The sequence below is a fragment of the Dermochelys coriacea genome, chromosome 4 (assembly GCF_009764565.3).
Source record: "Dermochelys coriacea isolate rDerCor1 chromosome 4, rDerCor1.pri.v4, whole genome shotgun sequence".
NCBI classification, from domain to species: Eukaryota; Metazoa; Chordata; order Testudines; family Dermochelyidae; genus Dermochelys; species Dermochelys coriacea.
The window spans coordinates 94,390,145-94,410,253 of record NC_050071.1 but is presented as its reverse complement, the minus strand read 5'-3'; the positions used below and the strand labels follow the sequence as shown (position 1 = coordinate 94,410,253).

At 47.2% G+C, this 20,109-nt stretch overlaps 1 protein-coding gene across 5 annotated transcripts in view; it reads left to right on the top strand.

The window, feature by feature from the left end:
- Window positions 1-2,535: 2,535 nt before the first annotated feature.
- The window catches only part of SLAIN2 (SLAIN motif family member 2), a 65,054-nt gene continuing 47,480 nt past the window's right edge, over window positions 2,536-20,109 (top strand). For 2 of the 5 annotated variants that reach the window (XM_038398218.2, XM_043513891.1), the window contains exon 1: window positions 2,536-3,194. In XM_038398218.2, coding sequence (XP_038254146.1) covers window positions 2,824-3,194 — 371 coding nt within the window. In that variant the 5' untranslated portion in view covers window positions 2,536-2,823. The remainder of the gene's footprint in view (window positions 3,195-20,109) is intronic. The other 3 variants (XM_043513890.1, XM_038398216.2, XM_038398217.2) reach the window with 3 other exon arrangements.

Sequence of the window (20,109 nt, the reverse complement as noted above, 5' to 3'; positions counted from 1 at the left end):
TCATACTGATCCTGGGAGACTCAGTGTATCCCTTACTCCCATAGCTCATGAAGTCTTACATGGGAAACCTGGACAGCAGGAAGGAACACTTCAACAATAGGCTGAGCAGGTGCAGAATGACCATTGAATGTGCGTTTGGCAGATTAAAAGCTCACTGGCGCTGTCTTTATGGCAGGTTAGACCTAAATGAGGAAAATATTCCCCTGGTCATAGTAGCCTGCTGTGTGCTGCATAACATTTGTGAGGCTAAGGGTGAAAAGTTTCCCCAGGTGCAGCATGGAGGTGGATTGCCTGGTGGCTAATTTTGAGCAGTCAGATACAAGGGATATTAGAGGGGCACAAAGGGGGGGGGGCTATCGAATCAGAAAGGTTTGAGGCACCATTTTGACAATGAGTACCAGTCATGTGTCTTTTTATAAAGCATTCTGCCATGCTTTGTTAACTTGCCGCCTTGCAAGAAAATTTTTATGACTGCTTCCTGACCGTGAGTTGTAGTCTGCAAATGTGCCAGTTGCCACTGTGTATTAATTCCTGCAGCAACCACCACGTGTAGGAGATAAAGATTGGTTATCTTTCACAGGGTATTTTTTCATTAAATAGCAACAAACACAAAAAAAATGCTTGGTTGAAAGGGAGATAATACTGAAGGGCGCTCTCCTGATGGAGGCTCTCACAGCCGTGTGTAACTTCAGCTATCATTTGGAAGTTGTAATCAGGGACTGCAGCATCTCTGTTTGCTCCTCTATCACTTTTATCATCTACTCCTGGACCACTAAAATTCACTCCTGGCTCTCTTTCCTCTCCTGCCTAGCTATTTTAAAAATTTCATTAGCTATCTCTCTCTAAGACCCTGAAGTAGCCATTGGGCTCTTGGTGATAGATTGCCGCTGAGGATGGTATCCAGGTCCTTATAGAAACAGCAGGTCTTCGGCATAGTTCCAAAACAATGGTTTGACTCCTCTGCCTTCTGGTACATCTGCCTCAGCTCCTTGATCTTCACACAGCACTGATGCATATCCTGTTTGTAGCCCTTATCCATCACACCACAAGAAATCTGACCACAGGTATCAAAGTTCCTACAGCTGGAGTGAAGCAGGGACTGCACAGTCTCCTCTCCCTACAGACCCAGTAGATCTAATAACTCTGGTGTGCGCTGGGCCAGAGGGCTTTTGCTGCATAGAGCCGCTATGGTCAGCTGGGAAGATGCAATGTTAGCTGTGTACACCGAGCAAACAGAAAGTGGAATTTCAAAAATTGCCAGTCCTTTAAAGAGGGAGGGGCAGATGCCTGTGTACCTGGATGCAGGGCAGCGAAGTTCAAACTGCTGACCAGAGCAATCAGGATGGGTATTGAGACACCTCCTGGGGGCCATTTACGGCAACATCACCAAGCTGAGTGTCTACATTGATACTTTGGCAATCTAAGTTTGCCACAAAATGCTCTATGCCTCTTGTTGAGGTGGTTTTATCGTCAGCAAAACAGGAGAGTTTTTTTCTAAATAAAGATGAAAAATGGTTTAGGTAGTAGAGCTTCGGGATGGGAACGAGGCAGCATTACCCAAAGCACTGGAAGGGGACCATCGTGTCAGAATACACGTCTGGATGATGGGATGATGCTTCTCACTGATACCCAAAGGTGCGTGTGGATTACCAGAAGGGGGGGGGACAGGGAAGCAATGTGTGGTAAAGGGAACATTCACGCCCTTGGGTGTGGAATTGAGTGACACAGACGACTGCCAAAGTTACCTCCACCAACTAACACGAACAGGAGGACTTGTGGCACCTTGGAGACTAACACATTTATTTGAGCATAAGCTTTCGTGAGCTACAGCCCACTTCGTTGGATGCGTGTATTTTACTTACTCATTTGGATACACCCATCCACTTTTCTTTTTCCCTCTTTCTCTTAATAAAGATTTGTTTGCTACACAACCTCAGTGTTTGGGGGAAGGTGGCAAGTACTTGTGCGATCCCAGCAATTCTGGGTGGGGGCTGAAGCCCGTCGCGTTTGTCAATTTTAAAACGGGCCAGTTGCTCTTTGAACTCGACCCTTACTGCCGCCGCCAGCCCCTGGCGGAAGGGTCACGGGGTAGGTAGCAGAACCGCTGCTCAGGGAAGGGATAGGGCGCTAATGAGGTGCAGCAGCCGCGGACATTCCCTGGCCCAGGGCGGCTGTCCCAGGCAATCGGCGGGCGGGCGGGCGGACCCGGGCTCGGACAGCGGCAGGAACCGAGGCTGACCCGGGCGCCGTTGCCTCGGGATCCCCCCTCCGCTGCCCAAGGCTCCGCAGGCGGCTGTCAGCCCCGCTCGGGGGCAGCAAGAGCGGCAGCTACGGGCCAGGCCCCTGCTGGGAGCTCGGCCCCCGCCATTGTGCCGCTCCCCTCCTCCATCACTGCCCCTTGTCTCCGCCGCACTTCCGGGGGCACGAGCCTCGCTCCGGCCCCAAGCCCCGCCCCCTGGATACGCTCTGTTCCGGACCTGGCCGCGTGCCGGGCGCCTGCGTGACGCCCGGCTGGGGGCGGGGCGGGGCGGGGCGGGGGGCAAGATGGCGCCGCTGGCCGGATGTGGGTATCTCCCTCCCACTCTGGGCCGCCGGCGCAGCTGACGAGGCGGCGGCTCCACGCTAGGCCGGGCCCAGCCCCAGCCCCAGCCCCGGCACAATCACAGCGGCGCCGCCTCCTCGAGGCCCGGCCATGTAGAGGCGGGCCCTGGTTGCTTCCCCCCCATCCCGGAGACGTGACCGGCCCGTGAGGTAGCCAGCCCCGCGCGTGAGCGAGCCGGCGGCCGGGCGGAGGGTGCCGCCGCCGCCGCCGCCGCCGCCGCCATGGAGGACATTAACTCCAACGTGAACGCGGACGCGGAGGTGCGGAAGCTGCAGGAGCTGGTGAAGAAGCTGGAGAAGCAGAACGAGCAGCTCCGCAGCCGCTCCGGGCCCCCCGCCAGCCCCAAGCGCCTGCCCAGCGGCAGCGGCACCGGCACCGCCACCCCTTCCCCGCGGGGGGACCTGCCGCTGGGACTGGAGAGCCGCTGCCTTAGCCCCAGGGCCGGGGCCCGTCAGCCGCCCGCCGAGGAGACGCGAGGCGGGCCGGCGGCCGCAGCAGCCGGGGAAGGGGGCAGCTTCCTGGACGAAGTGGAGCCTCTGAGGCCGGACGAGCTGGAGCGCTTGGCCAGCTGCGAGGAGGACGAGACAGGCTGGTGAGCGGGTAGGGGGCGGGCCTGGTCGCTGGGCTCTGGGCTATGCCGCCAGCTGCTGGGCATCCGGGGGCCCGGTCTCTCCACCCCCCGGGCACGGGCCGGGGACTGCAGCGCGCTGTAGGGATCAGCCCTCCCTGGATCCAGCGCTGCTCAGGGGACAGAGTGCGGGGAGCTGAGAGGGGCCGTTTGTTTACTAAACAGGGACTAAAGTGGGCGTCGTTCTTCCCCAACGGTTTGAAAGCGGTCTCGCCCTCTGAGGCTGGAGGGGAGAGGCTTTCTTCCTTAGACTCAGTGACACGTAGGAGACTCTTTGCGGTCAGGGGCAGACTTTAAAACTGCCTGGTGAATCCCAGGTGGGGTTGTACACCTCTACTTAGCCATGAAAAAAGTGGTATAAGGAGTTACCCAGGTTCTCAGTGGAGATGAAGGCTATTAATGTCTCTGGGTTAGAGTTGGTAAATCAGTGAAAACCATAGAATTGGTAAATCAATGTACGTGTCTAGAAACTTACTGCAGTGATTCATTAAGGGTATGTCTACACAGCAAAGAAAAACCAGCATCTGGCTTGTGCCCGCTGACTCGGGCTGTGGGGCTGTTGGATTGCTCTGTAGACTTTCAGGCTCAGGCTAGAGCCTGAGCTGTGGGATCCTCCAACCTCACAGGGTACTAGAGTTCAGCTCCTGCCTGAGCCTAGACGTCCACAAGCAGTGAAACAGCTGCACAGCGGAAGCCCTTCAAGCCTGAATTAGCTGGAATTGCCGAGCTGTGAGTGTCTAGTTGCTGTGTAGACATACCCAAAATGGGCACACAAGTTCCATCAGTGGTTATGGCAACATTTCAGGAAAACCAATTATTTGAATTCCTTGATCTTTGGTATTCCAGTCACTTTGACTATGCATCTTTTATCTCATGATGTATTGCCTTGCACATCTTCAGAGTTGTTATTAAATGGCAAAAAAATTTAAGAGTTAAGGTTGCATGGTGATAACTTGTGGCCTTCCAGAACATTGAGTTCAGCAAAACTCAGGGGAAAAACAGGAAATAGTGTTAAGGTAAATGTTCATGTTGCCTTAACTCTGCCCCTGGAGCTGGCAGTAGGAAACAGGAATTACCTGCATGCTCTCCTGTGCTTTCTGTTTTAGGTGTAGCTGTACTGAGTGGTGGAGGCAATAGGTGCAGCAGGTTGTTAGAAATCTGTTTTGATATGAGATCATCAGGGAATTAATTTGAAGTGTGTCAAAGGGTTGTGATTGTGATATGAAGAGATCTGGGTCTGAATCCCCGCCCGAGTGTGATCAAAGGAAAGAGGTGCATTCATACCTTGGGGTTCTAGTTTGCATCATTTTAGTACAAAATTGTGTAGGCTGTGTCATAGGGCACTACAGTCATCTTATCATGGGTACTGTCAGTAGTGAGATGGGACATGAAAGCGGTCTGTGGATTTAATGATGGGTAGAGAAAAGTATAGGTTTAGGTAGTATGCTATGTGGAAGTGAGAAGGAGCTGTAAAAGGATATGAAGGGGCTGTTAAATTTTATAAGTGTGGTATTCTATTAAGGGAGTAGGCACAGTGTTTGAATGATGGGGAGGTGCAGGTAATGCAGTGAAAAGGCAGAGTGTGAGAATGTGTAATAGGTGTTTTGGAGCATCGTTCACATGGAACCTAGTTAAAGTTGCATGAGCATTTATGTTAACACTCTGTATTTTCTAGTTTTCAGAAGTTTGAGGTTTGCTGAATTCAAGGTTCTGGAAGGGTGTAAGCTCACCAGGCAACCTTAACTCTGTGTTACCAGACTCTTTTTTGCCATTGTTGCCAGAATATGTGACTATTAAGTTAAACTGTTTTGGGGAGGTTGTTTTTTGGAGTGTGGGGGCTGTATTTCAGGAATTCCTTCTTCAAATGGCCCCAAATTTGGATCACTGACCAAACCTGATCCCTCATGAGGCACACAAAATTTCAAGGCAATCTGAGAAACCATATTAATTTGAGGTTTCAGAGTAGCAGCCGTGTTAGTCTGTATTCGCAAAAAGAAAAGGAGTACCCGTGGCACCTTAGAGACTAACAAATTTATTAGAGCATAAGCTTTCGTGAGCTACAGCTCACTTCATCCGATGAAGTGAGCTGTAGCTCACGAAAGCTTATGCTCTAATAAATTTTAGTCTCTAAGGTGCCACGGGTACTCCTTTTCTTTTTGCATATTAATTTTAGAGTTCTTAGAACAGTTGAGCTTTAAACAGAAAGCCATCTTAACCTTAACTTAGCAGAAGTGCCACTCCGGTATAATTTAGAGTAACTAGCTTCCACAAGGCAATTGTCTCTTCTGTAATAATCAGAGCTCTGATCCTTCCGTTGCAACAGAGACCTTTCTTGCTGAGTGTTCATCCTGGTCTTTATTTTGAGAAAAGGACTTGGAAATAGCACTGATACCTGGGGAATTATGGGAGTTTTCATAGGGATTTATGGGAATTTAATCTGTTCTCCTACTATTGTACTGTGCTCATAGAAGTCCTTTTGAAGTCTCCCACAAGCCACTGCTTCAGGGAACGTTGTTAGGAACTGTGGGGCTAGGTACTCGGGGAGTAGTGCAATTGCAACAGAGTACTACAGCGCAAGCATGGACATGAGGCAAAGCTGCAACAAGAATAGCATGGCAAGTGTGGGCTCAGTGCACCAGTGGCACATAAGGTATCATTAGCCTGCAAATTCATCTACCGATGTTTTTTTTTTATTTCTATGACTAGATCCTGTGATTATAAACACTAACTAGATGAAAAATTGAAGTGAGACCCCCTTCTTAGCTACAAGTACACTCAGTCAAGAGTAATCTTGAGAGTGCGTCTTGTGCCTGAGCTGTTTTATGGGTACTCAGAGAACATGCCTGCACTTCACTGAAGGTCCTGCCATTGATTTGGTATACCCCAATGAAGCCTACAAAGCATGGTCTGGTGCAGCTGCCTTGCACTGATTATATACCTGGAAGATGATACACTAGGTTAACTTACTAAGCTTGAATTCTGTTGAGGATAAATTTTATGTTAATTGTAGTGTCTCAGTTTTTGAGTGGGTTAGGGCTAGTTTACAGGGTAGGATAATGTGCTGGGGCAGGAAGACATCTGCCTTCTAAAGCATACAAATATGTTATGCATTAATTGGCCTGTGTAGACCCTGCTGGTGTGCACTAGTGGTTCCCTAGTTTGCTTTAACATAGTATTGTTTCAAACAGCAGTGTGTTAAAGCACATTAACAGGGCCTACAGGGATCAATTATGTGCAACATAGCTTAGGCTATGTCTATACTAGCACTTTTGTCGTCAGGAGTGTGAAAAAACACCCCTGACAGACATAAATTTCACCAACAAAAGCACCAATGTGGACTGCACTATGTTGGTGGGAGACACTCTGCATAGGTTCAAAAAAGAACTAGATAAGTTCATGGAGGATAGGTCCATCAGTGGCTGTGAGCCAGAATGGGCAGGGATGGTGTCCCTAGTCTCTGTTTGCCAGAAGCTGGGAATGGGCATTGGAATAGATCGCTTGATGATTTTCTGTTCGTTCCCTCTGGGGCACCTGGCATTGGCCGCTGTCGGAAGACAGGATACTGGACTAGGTGGACCTTCGGTCTGACCCAGTATGGCCGTTCTTATGTTGTTATAGCTTGTTGGAGGTGGTTTAATTACGCTGGTGGGAGAGCGCTCTCCTGCCAGCATAGAGGTGCTTCATGGGAGATCTTACAGCGGCGTAGCTGCAGCAATACAGCTGTGCCGCTTTAAGGACTGTAAGAATTAGACATAGCATTAGAAATCACACTCCTATAGAGTCATTATCACACCATGTAGAAAAGTCGTATAATGCACTTGCCAATCTGTAGTCATTTGGATTAAGGCAGGATCTATTTCTAGCAAGTCATGTCCAGTCAGTGAAGTTACCCTTTTGATTAGTGAACTAAGTTACTGCTATACTTGAATCTGATATAGAAGACAAATATTCGGATGACCTCTGTATAATTATGACATTTCAATTTGTATGGCCTAAGCTCCCTTTGGCACTAGCTTTATGATTTGGAAACTTAAAATTGGTGTTGGAATGAATCATGAGAAGCATGTTGGACAACTTCACTGGGATGTAGAGCCCCAGTTTCCTTAGTGGTCAAATGGAATCTGAGACGTAATACTGTAAACTAGTATAATACCTGATAGCTACCCATTCAGGTGCTAATATCGAATTGTACTGATTCTCACAGTTTCTGCATTGTGACCTAATAAACAGCAGTTTGTCTTTTAATCAGATTATATGTGGTACAGTAATGATACGTGAACTTGCCTTAACATAGAAGTATCTATTTCAGAGGGATTTTTTTTTTTTCAAATTCAGATAATGGCTAATCAAACCATAGTTGTAATAAGGTAGGAAGAAGTACTTGTGACAGCTGGTCTTAGAGGGGTACAATAGTTGCTTTCAATAGTCCAGATTAAAGAAGTAGTACCACCAAGTAACTATATTACATGGGAGTTTGCAGCTTCTTAACTAAATATTATAACTTTGTTAGGAGTAAAATAAATGTGTGGAGACTGTAGCAAGAATCCTGAGTAAAAGCAAGTTCCTGTTTTTCTCTTGTATTGCACCCCTCATAATATCTAAATGCATCCGATGTTTATATATCATGAAATTATCAATGTGCTGTCCAGTCCATAATGGAATTTTTAAATAGAATTTTTCCCTATTGCCTTAATTATAGAATTCTTAATATGCATTTCAACTACAGTTTGGACACTGTTAGGTCAGCTTGCATTGGTTCTTTTTTTTTTTAGTAGATTTAGAGCTTCCTTTCTAGACCAGTAGTTAAGCAGATGATCTCCTTGATGAGCCCATATCTGTGTTTAAATGAATTCATGGAAAACTTTCACAGCTTTTTCTTTTCATTTCCATGAAAGTAGTTATAATATCTCCTTAGTTAAGAGATTAAGCCTACAAGAAGCTGTATACTTTTCATTATGGGAAAAATATTGGTTTCACCTGCTTTTCTGCAAAAATCAGGTAACTTTTGTGGGGTTCTTCAACATTTACATTCAAAAGTACTATTGATTTATTAAGCTCTACAAAAGGCTTCCTAAATATGCAACTGTATTTTTGGTAAACTTCAGCTTCTGCTACAACTTCAATAGACGTTGTGATGGGTTGCTTCACAGAAACCCCTTTGGGACTGCCAACCGATGTGCCAAGAGTACTTCTGCCCCTGTTTTCCCTGCCAGCTTGGGACTCCAGAGCCCTACCTGGTTGGGCCACACATGCTTGCTGGCCACAGAGACCCAGGTCTGAACCATGTCCCACAAACTGCAAGCTTAACTGAAAGCAGCTTAAGAAGTGTTCCTGTCTTTAACACTTAGATGCCCAGCTCCCAATGGGGTCCAAACTCCAAATAAATCCATTTTACCCTGTATAAAGCATATACAGGGTAAATTCATAAATTGTTCGCCCTCTATAACATTGATAGAAATGCACAGCTGTTCTCCCCTCCCCCCCCCCGATATTAATGCATACTCTGGGTTAAATAATAAGTAAAAAGTGATTTTATTAAATACAGAAAGTAGGATTTAAGTGGTTCCGAGTAGTAACAGACAGAACAAAGTGAATTACCAAGAAAAATAAAATAAAACTCGCAAGTCTATGCCTAAAACTGAATACAGATAAAACCTCACCCTCAGATGTTTCAGTAAGCTTCCATCACAAACTTGATGCCTTCCCAGTCTGGGCACAATCCTTTCCCCTGGTACAGCCCTTGTTCCAGCTCAGGTGGTACCTACAGGATTTCTCATGATTGCAGCCCCCTTTGTTCTGTTCCATTCCTTTGTATGGCTTTGGCACAAGGCGGGAATCTTTTGTCTCTCTGGGTCCATTCCCCCCAATGGAAAAGCACCAGGTTTAAGATGGATTTCAGTACCAGGTGACAGTCACATGTCCTGTGAAAATCGAAGCCTTCATTCCTCCCAGCTTGACTCACAGGAAGGCTTGCCTGCAAACAGAGCCATCCACAGTCAATTGTCCTAGTTGATGGGAACCATCAAGATTCCAAACCACCATTAATGGCCCACACTTTGCATAATTACAATAGGCCCTCAGTTATATATCATATTTTGAGTTTCAGATACAAGAGTGATACATTTATACAAATAGAATGACCACACTTGGTAGATTATGAACTTTGTAATGATACCTTACAAGAGACCTTTTGCATGAAGTATATTTAAATTACATTATATTCACACTCATCAGCATATTTTCATAAAATCATATAGAGTACAATATCACAGATGTTTCCTAGCTTTTTTTCTATCAGTACACTTGAGTAAACTGATACTCTTAGATTTATTTCCATAACTAAAATAGATTTCTGCCTAAAGCATGTTCCCTCCCATAAGTTTTATTTTACTACAAAGAACTTGAACTGCCGGTACTTGGTCTCCCTGCAGCTTTTGAAACTGTCGATTGTGCTCACCTCTTCTAAATCTTGTCCTCAGTTGGCTTTAACAATATTGTCCTCTCTTGATTCTTCTATTTTTCTGACCTTTTCTTTAGTATTTAGTGGATCCTCCTCTTCTCTCCCACTCTTCATGGAAGTTCCTCAATGCTCCATTTTTGACCCTTTTCTCACTCTACATCAGAGGTGGGCAAACTATGGCCCATGGGACACATCCGGCCCATGGGCCTGTCTGCCCGGCCCTTAAGCTCCCGGATGCGGAGGCTAGCCTCTGGCCTTTCCCCTGCTGTTCCCCCTTCCCTGCATCCTCGGCTCGCCATGCCACCAGTGCGCTCTGGGCAGCAGAGCTGCGAGCTCCTGCTGGGCAGTGAGGCTGTGAGAGCCGCCGGCCTGCCCCGGTGCTCTAGACTGCGCGTCGTCGTCGTCCATAGGTGCTGACTCTGTGGGTGCTCTGGGCCTGGAGCACCTAGGGGAAAAATTAGTGGGTGCTTAGCACCCACTGGCACCAGTCAACTGTTTTTGGGGCCCCATCGGCTCTTCACTGGGGCTGTCCTCAGCAGTTTTTTGCAGAGCCGGGAGCCACCGCCGATCAGCTGTTTCTGGCTCTGAGCTGCTGTGCTAATCAGCATGGCCAAAACAGCTCTTTCCGACAGGGCTATTTAGCTGTTTTTTGGCCACCAGCCAATCAGCGATGGGGACTCTGCTCCTGTGGCAGGGGCTGAGTGACCCCACCACCACCGGTGCCACCCTGTTTCCTTCCCCTATCTGCTTCTTGTGGGCAGCAGGCTGCTTTCTGTGGTACTGCAGCTGAGCAGTTCCCAGCCTCGCTTCAACCTCTCAGCCAACTAAAGGCAGGAGCAGCTGGTAAGTGTATTTCAAAGGGGGTCTTGAGGTGAGGGTGGCTGGGGGGGCAGGGCCTTGAAACCCCTTCCCAGGTAGCTGTGTTGAGAGCTGGCTGCTGGCGGGGTGGCCGTCTGCATGGGGGGAGTGGGGAGGAGCACCAGCTGCCGCCCAGCTCTCTGCATCTGGCAGGGGGCTCAGTCAGACACGTCTCCAAAAGCACCCCCCTGACCCCCGCAGCACAAAGAGACTGAGAGTATCAGCCCCTGCCAGGCAGCTAGACTGGGACGGGCATGGTGGGGGAGAGTGGACGTCTCTGGGGCTGCTGTGGGGTTCAGTGCCCCCCGCTTGCCCTCCCTGCCCAGGCAGATATGCCTTCCTCTCAGAGACAATGGCCATGTCCGTGCAGTGCGCTTGGTCCCCCTCCCTGGCATCTGGGTGACTACCTCTTGCGGGGGTGGAAGGGAAGGGGCAGCGAGGAAGGGATAGGACGGGGGTGGGGTGGGAGAGGGAAACTCAAGCTATCAGGGGAAACCTTCCTAGCAGTGCAATCTCTCCTTGGGGTGTAGATGGAATAGTCTCCAAGGGAAGGGCTAGTGTGTGACCCCTGGGGTACAACCTGGACTGGAAGGAACTATCTCCTGTTTTATACGTTTAGTCCATGTGCTCTGGCAAACCCAAGTCCAAGCATCATTGGGGGGGGGGCGTTGCTGAGTCCCAGGGTTGAGTAATTCTCTGATGATGGTCATTGAATTGCTAATTTTTTGTTTTCCTTTTTTTCTTTTACGGTAGCTTTATTCAGTAGAGAGTGGCAAGTTGACGCCGAGCAATGTAGTAGAAAACAGGATTGCCAGCTTTTGATGTCCCAGCTTGATAGAAAATATTTAATGTTTTCAATGCCTTGAATTCCTCTTTTTCATGTACCTGGTGCCTAGTCATAAATTCTTCAAATTTGGAACTGGTGAGATTTAGACTGGACCAGTGTGTGTCTGCCACAGGCTTGTGCTCTGGTGGACCCAGGTAGGCAAGAAGAGTAGCCATTTTGTCGAAAGGTCGCCTTCCAACAGCTTTGTGATCCCTATTGCTGGAAAGATATTGGCCAATCTTCTCCTGATTGTTCCAAAGTAAACGGTGTAAGGCAAGTACGTTGCCATCACTAATGAAGGAGAGACTGTGATTGACAGTGTCACTAGCAGGACAATCTGATGCAAAATCAAGAAAAAACCTTCGTTCTTGATTTTGCATCAGATTGTCCTGCTAGTGATACTGTCAATCACAGTCTCTCCTTCATTAGTGATGGCAACGTACTTGCCTTACACCGTTTACTTTGGAACAATCAGGAGAAGATTGGCCAATATCTTTCCAGCAATAGGGATCACAAAGCTGTTGGAAGGCGACCTTTCGACAAAATGGCTACTCTTCTTGCCTACCTGGGTCCACCAGAGCACAAGCCTGTGGCAGACACACACTGGTCCAGTCTAAATCTCACCAGTTCCAAATTTGAAGAATTTATGACTAGACACCAGGTACATAAAAAAGAGGAATTCAAGGCATTGAAAACATTAAATATTTTGAATTGCTAATTGTCATTCACTTGCTGCACAATGGCTGGTGATAATTGTGTAACATCCACCCAGCCATTTGGTGAAGTGCCTTGTTGTTTCTTGGGAATTGCCTTCTAGGCTACTCCCAAATTTGCAGCATATTTCATTAACACCATACAGCACAATCTCATAACTTTATACACTTTAATGATATACATATTTTGACAGAACAGTGGGTTTCAGCAAATCATAACCTTTCCCATGATACCTTACATGGCATGCTTTATATGAAATATAAAGAATATATACAAATGATTAATATGGGGCTTACAGAGCACAGCACGCCACTCCCCCGAAGTATAGAGCAGTGGCTCTCAAACTTTTATACTGGTGACCCCTTTTACATAGCAAGCTTCTGAGTGTGACCCCTCCATATAAATTAAAAACACTTTTTATATATTTAACACCATTATAAATGCTGGAGGCAAAGCGGGGTTTGGCGTGGAGGTTGACAGCTCACGACCCCCCATGTAATAACCTCGCGACCCCCTGAGGGGTCCCAACCCCCAGTTTGAGAACCCCTGGTATAGAGTGTCACAGCTAGAAACTCCAAGGCTTGGGACTTTTAAAAGGAGACTGGACAAAACATGCAGTAAGGATCAGCCCTGCATTGGCAGGGAGATGGACTGAGCCAGGATGATCACTGAGGGCTTTTTCCCCTGTAACTTCTATAATTCTGTCCTTCTCTCCTGGGAGTACAAATTCCTGTACTAAAGACCTGGCGCCTGGATCCCATAATGCCTTGCACTGGGATTGGGAATTAGTGCCTTGACATGCAACTCCTCCTATTGGGCCAGTCTAGAGACTGCTGTTAGTACAGCTATTTGCAGGTGCCCTTGTGTTTAGCTGAACCCTTGGACTCAGTCCCTGAGTGTATCCCCGCTAAACTGATGCTACTATCCTGCTGTGTGGATCCCAGTGTGCTTGTACTCTGAATTTTTGGCATGCACACATGGCTATATTTATCTCATTGGGCTGGTAGTGCTACTTCCTTGGTGTAATGATATTATGCTAAGATGAATCCTGAAAATAGTGCCCTGGTGTGATGGTCACTCCATGCTGTTCATGTGAATCCTGCATTTTTGTATGCTCTGTGGTTGTAGCCCTGTTGTTCCCAGGAGATCAGAGAGACAAGGTGAGTGAGGTAATTTCTTTTATTGGAGCAACTTTTGTTTGTGAGAGAGAGACAAGCTTTGGAGCTTTGAGTTCTTCCCGAAGAATTCTGTGAAAGCTCAAAAGCTTGTCTCTCTCACCAACAGAAGCTGGTCCAATAAAAGATATTACCTCACCCACCTTTTTTCTCTAATGTGAAAAGCCTCCCTCCAAAACTGGCAGAGGTGATTGGAGGAGGTGGTGGAGAGGAGAGAGCGGTGGACAGGCGGGGGAAGGGGCAGAGTGGGGCCTCAGGTGGGCACCCACCAGCAAAACCAAAAATCAGCACCTATGGGTGTGGCTTGCTCTGGCTGTGTCATAAATATAAAGGGAAGGGTAAACACCTTTAAAATCCCTCCTGGCCAGAGGAAAAACCCTTTCTCCTGTAAAGGGTTAAGAACCTAGGATAACCTCACTGGCACCTGACCAAAATGACCAATGAGGAGACAAGATACTTTCAAAGCTGGAGGGGGGGAGAAACAAAGGTTCTCTCTGTCTGTGTGATGCTTTTGCTGGAACTGAACAGGAATGGAGTCTTAGAACTTAGTAAGTAATCTAGCTAGATATGCGTTAGATTCTGTTTGTTTAAATGGCTGATAAAATAAGCTGTGCTGAATGGAATGTATATTCCTGTTTTTGTGTCTTTTTGTAACTTAAGGTTTTGCCTAGAGGGATTCTCTGTTTTGAATCTAATTACCCTGTAAGGTATTTACCATCCTGATTTTACAAAGGTGATTCTTTTACTTTTTCTTCTATTAAAATTCTTCTTTTAAGAACCTGATAGCCTTTTCATTGTTCTTAAGATCCAAGGGTTTGGGTCTGTGTTCACCTATGCAAATTGTGAGGATTTTTAACAAACCATCCCCAGGAAAGGGGGTGTAGGGTTTGGGAAGATTTTGGGGGGAAAGAAGTTTCCAAGCGGACTCTTTCCCGGTTATATATCTGTTAGATGTTTGGTGGTGGCAGCGATAAAGTACAAGGGCAAATGGAAAAATAGTTTGTACTTTGGGGAAGTTTTAACCTAAGCTGGTAAAAATAAGCTTAGGGGGTTTTTCATGCAGATCCCCACATCTGTACCCTAGAGTTCAGAGTGGGGAAGGAACCTTGACAGGCTGGGTGGCGCGGCTGCCAGTCCTGGTGCTCTGAGCAGCATGGTGAGGGGGCGAGAAGCGGGGGGGTTGGATAAGGGGCGGGGGGGTCCGGGGGGCACTCATGGGGAACAGCGTGGGTTGGATAGGTGTGGGAGTCCCAGGGGGTCTGTCAGGGGGCGGGTGTGTGGATATGGGACAGGGAGCAGGGGGTGGAGTCCCAAGGGATTAGTTAGGGGCAGGGGGTTCCGGGAGCGGGTAGTCAGGGGACAAGAGCGGGGGGGTTGGATTGGGCAGGGATTCTGAGGGGGGCAGTCGGGGTGGGAAGTGGGGGAATGGATAGGGGGTGGGGGCCAGGCTGTTTGGGGAGGCACAGCCTTCCTTGCCCCGCCCTCCATACAGTTTCAGAACCCCGATGTGGCCCTCAGGCCAAAAAGTTTGCCCACCCCTGCTGTATATCCTTTGTGTGGATTATTTTATCTGTTCAGACTGTCACCTGTCAATTTTATTCCAGTGATTTGCAAATCTACCTTCACTCCTGATTTGTGTCTCAATCCAATCCAATGTTTCAGCCTCTCTGACATCTTTTGGATGTTTTGCTATCAGTTTGTAACATGACTAAACCGAGCTAACTTGACTCCAGGACCATTCTTTTCTCCACCTCCCTTCCTTTGTCCCCTTGTCCCCAACCACCTTCATCCTAAAATTGCTATATTGACGCCACTACATTTGTGAAGAGCCATCTGGGTCATGGTGGCATATAAACAGGTGAGGAGTAACCAGGAATAAATCTATCCTGAAATAAACTGTTCTTTTGTTCCAGTGAGCAGAGATCAGCTGAACCTTGTGTATCCTGGGTATTCTGAACCAACAGCTGATTGACTGAACAGAGAATTGATTAATCCCAATTCAGAACTCTTGATATGCTAATGCAAAAATGCTCCATGAAGCTCACTCCTTAGTCTCCTTTTTGTCCTATGCCCCTGCCAATTTTTGGGGAGAAATAAAGACCCAAAAAAGGTTTCATTTTAAAATCAATCATGGCAAGTGATTATTCTATTGTAGTTTAAGTGCCTTTGGCAAATTTTGAGAGAAATAGATAGTTGAACATTTTAAGGTCTTAATCCTAAAGCTGTAATGCTTAGGCAGGGTAACCAAAATGGCATGAGTGTGAAAAGCTGAGATATTCTGTACCTGATAGCACCACGTAGGAGAGAAATACAGTTATGACAAACACTGCTATATGTCACAATATGCAAGTATGGCATAGGGCAGTGATTCTCAAACTTCATTGCACCATGACACTCTTCTGACAAGAAAAATTACTACATGACCCGAGGAGGGGGGACCAAAGCTAGGGTTGCCAACTTTCTAATCGCACAAAACTGAACACCCTAGCCCCACCCCTTCCCCAAGGCCTCACCCCCGCCCTTTCCCTGAGGCCCTGTCCACTACATTCCCCCTCCCTCGATGGCTCACTCTCCCCAACCCTCATTCACTTTCACTGGGCTCGGGCAGGAGCTTGGGGTGTGGGAGGGAGTGAGGGCTCCGGCTGGGGGTGCTGGCTCTGGGGTGGGGCTGGAGATGGGTTAGGGTGCAGGACAGGGCTCTAAGTTTGTGGGGGGCTGAGGGCTGGGACACAGGCTTACTTCACACCGCTTCCGGTCAGCAGCGCAGCAGGGCTAAGGCAGGCTCCCTGCCTGTCCTGACACCATGTTGTGCGTGCACTGGAAGCGACTACCAGGTCCGGTGCTAGTAGGCAGGAGGGGACAGGAGGCTTGGTGCACGCTGCTCTCATCCGCAGGCAGCACCCCCCAGCTCCCATTGGCCAGGAACTGGCTGATGGGAGTGCGGAGCCTGTGCTCGGGGTGAGGGCAGCACTCAGAGATCTGTGGCCTCCCCCCTGCCTAAGAGCCAGACCTGCTGGCCACTTCTGGGGCGCAGCGCTGTGCCCCAGGACAGGTAGGGACTAGCCTGCCTTAACACTGCAGCACCACCAACCTGACCTAGAACGGTCTGGTCGGCAGTGCTGACCAGAGCTTCCAGGGCCCCTTTTCGACCAGGTGTTCCAGTCGAAAACCAGACACCTGGTCACTGTAACCAAAGCCTGAACCTGCCCAAGCCCTGCCACTCCAGGCGAGGGGAAGAGGAAAAGCTCGAGCTCCACCACCCTGGGCCGGGGGGCCCAAGCCCAAAGGCTTCAGCTCCAAGAAGGGGGCCTGTAACCTGAGCCCTGCCACCCACTGCTGAATTGAAGCCTGAGGCCCGCTGCCCAGGGCTGAAGCCCTCAGGCTTAGGCTTTGACCTTGGGAGGTAGAGCTCAGGCTTTGGCTCCGGGCCACAGTAACTCTAACACCAGCCCTGGCAACCCCATTAAAATGGGGTGGCTACCCACTTTGAGGTCCTGAACCACAGTCTCTCACACCTGCTCCCTGTCCTGCAAAAGTCCATGCTAGTTTCAACCTGATATGAGGCTAGGGAGAGATGACATCAGGCAAGTAGTAGAAATTTTGATGCTGCTTGCTTCCATAAGATGTTAATTCCAGCTTTTATTTTTTTATTTAGGCCATGTCTACACTACAAGTGCTGCAGTGGCACAGCTACAGCTGTCCTCTGCAATGCATAGTGTAGATGCTTTCTAATGTAACAGAAGGGGTTTTTCCGTCACTGTAGGTATTTGACGGGTCTTCAGGCATAGTGCTGAGGTGTTTGTGCATGCACTTAAACATGCGATTATGGAGTCTTTCATTGTAAACTTTATTGAGTTTGATCTACAGTAGGTTGTACAACATGAACTTTTGCACTTGCCGTATTTTTCTTGTTTGATAATGCCACATCTATTCCTAGAAATAGCTTCTTCAGAAGTATTTGGGGGGGAAAAAACAGATCATATAGTTATATCACATGATAATACTCTTTCCATTCCAATGATACTTCAGGAGAATGTTAAACAGCAGCTACTGAAGTTAGACATTTTTAAATCAGCAGGTTCAGATAACTAGCGTCCAGGAGTTGTAAAATATGTGGGTAAGCAGCTTGCTGGACTGTTAATGTTGATTTTTCAGTAAGTCTTAGAACACCAGGGAAGTTCCAGATAACTGGAAGAAAGCTAATGTTGTGCCAATATTTAAAAAAGGTAAACGTGATGACCTAGGTAGTTATAGGCCTGTCAGTCTGACGTTGATCCTGAGCAAGATAATGGAGGAGCAACTGATAAAGGACTTGATTAATGAAGAATGAGAGGAAGGTAATATGATTAATGCCAATCAACATGGATTTCTGGAAAATAGATCTTGTCAAATTAACTTGATATGTTTTGATGAGTTTACAAGTTTGGTTGATAAAGGTAATATACTTGGACTTCTGTAGGGCATTTGATTTGGTACTGCCTGACATTTTGAATAAAAAATCTGAAAGATATTAAATGGATTAAAAGCTAGCCAACTGATAGTTCTCAAAATGTAATTGTAAATGGGGAATCCTCATTGAAAAGGTGTGTTTCTAGAGGGGTCCAACAGGAATCCATTCTTGGCCTTATGCTGTTTATCATTTTTGTTAATGACCTGGAAGAAAACACAAAATCATCACTGGTAGTTTGCAGATGACAATTGGAGGAGTGGTAAATAATGAAAAGGATAAGTCACTGATACAGAGCGATCTGGATTGCTTGGTAAGCTGGACGCATGCAAACTGTATACGTTTTAATATGATTAAATGTATACATCTAGAAACAAAGCATGTAGATCAGACTTACAGGATGTGGGGGATTCTATCCTGGGAATCAGTGATACTTTTAAAAAAAAAAATTGGGGATCATGGTAGCTATCAGCTGAATATGTGCTTCCAGTGTGACACTGTGTCCAAAAGGGCTAATGCAATTCTTAGGTGTATGGATTGTGATAGGGCAAGGCCAGATGGCTATAGAAAAGTAGTCTTATTGGGATCCGGGCTATAGAAAAGTAGTGGGAGACAGATATATTAGCCCCAGGCTGAGAGGGCTCCGTTACCAGGATAAGTAAATGGCAGCTTCTCCAGGTCAATTAAGACACCTGGGGCCAATTAAGATCTTTCCAGAAGGCAGGGAAGATAGCTAGGTTGATTGGGACACCTGAAGCCAATTAGAGGCTGGCTGAAACTAGTTAAAAGCCTCCCAGTTAATCAGCTGGGTGTGCATGTCTGGAGCTGTAGGAGGAAGCCGTGCTGTTGGAGGAACTAAGCAGTTCAAACCATATCAGGCACAAGGAAGGAGGCCCTGAAGTAATGGTGAAGGAGATATTGAGTGGGAGCTGCTGTGGGGAAGTGGCTCAGGGAATTGTATACGTCCTATTTCCAAAAAGTCAGCTACCATAGCTGCTACTATTAGGGTCCCTGGGCTGGAGCCCAGAGTAGAGGGCAGAGCAGGGCTCCCCCCTCCCTGATTAATCGCTGAGACTGGGAGACAACAGAGACACTGTGAGGGAGGATGGCTTCTCCTCATCTCCCTTGCTGGCTTATGATGAAAATGGCTTAGTAGGCTGTGACCCTTGCCTCTAGAGAGAGAAGGGCTATGTGGAGGGTCACAGTGAGCCTCTGAGGCTAGCAAAATCCTCCAAGAAGCACGGGACCCACTGAGACAAGGACAGAGCTTTGTCACAGAATGTATAAGCAGGGGAATCTTGAATAGGAGTAAAGGTTGTATTACCTCTCTTTTTGGGACTGATGCAACTGTTGCTGGAATATTATGTCCAGTTTGGTGTCTACAATTCAAGAAGGATGTTGATAATTTGGAGAGGGTTCAGAGAAGGGCCATGAGAATGATTAAGTATTTAGAAAACATGCTTTATAGTGATAGACTTAAGGAGCTCTATTTATTTATTTATTTATTTATTTATTTAAGAGATGGTTAAGGGGAGACTTGATTATAGTCTATAAGTACCTGCAAGCGGAACATGTATTTAATAATGGACTTTTCAATCTAGCAGAGAAAGGTGTAACACAATCCGATGGCTGGAAGTTGTAGCTAGACAAATTCAGATTTGAAGTCAGGCATAAATGTTTAACAGTGCGTGTAATTAACCATTGAATAATTTACTAAGAGTCATGGTGGATTCTCCATCACTGACCATTTTTAAATCAGGATTGGATGGTTTTCTGAAAGCTATGCACTAGGAATTATTTTGGGGAAGTGCTATGACCTGTGTTATACAGAAGGTCAGACTAGATGATCACAATGGTCCCTTCTGTCCTTGGAATTTATGGAAACTGGCTGAAGCATGTTGACAAAGTGGCAAAAAGCTTCTGATATTAATTAAGGCCACAACGTCTTTACATTTACAGTGATTATGCCCAGGGAAGGGATATATCAGATATTAAACTGAATGGTGGTAGTACACAGTTCATGGCAATCAGAACTGTAATTAGAGCACAAGAGTCCTTTGTTCTCTGTCCTATGCTGTGCTGCTTCAGATGATGTTGAGCTGCCCTTATGGGCAGAGTGCGTGCAAGCCAGTCAGCTGTCTAGCAGAGAATTATAGCAGCTGTAGTGCTGCCAGTGGTTCCTGCACCTCTAATGATCACTGATCTGAGGACCTCGGCTCAAAAAAACCTTTTGGCAATGCCTTTACAGAACCAGAAGACCGCTCTAGTGGGTAGTATGAATCCTCTGTAGGGATATCATATAGTCATGGAAGTGATGGATTCTGTGACTTTAACCAAGCTCTGTGACTTCTTCAGCTTCAGCTCCTGCAGCTGGGGCTGTCAGCCCTTGCGGTGGTCAG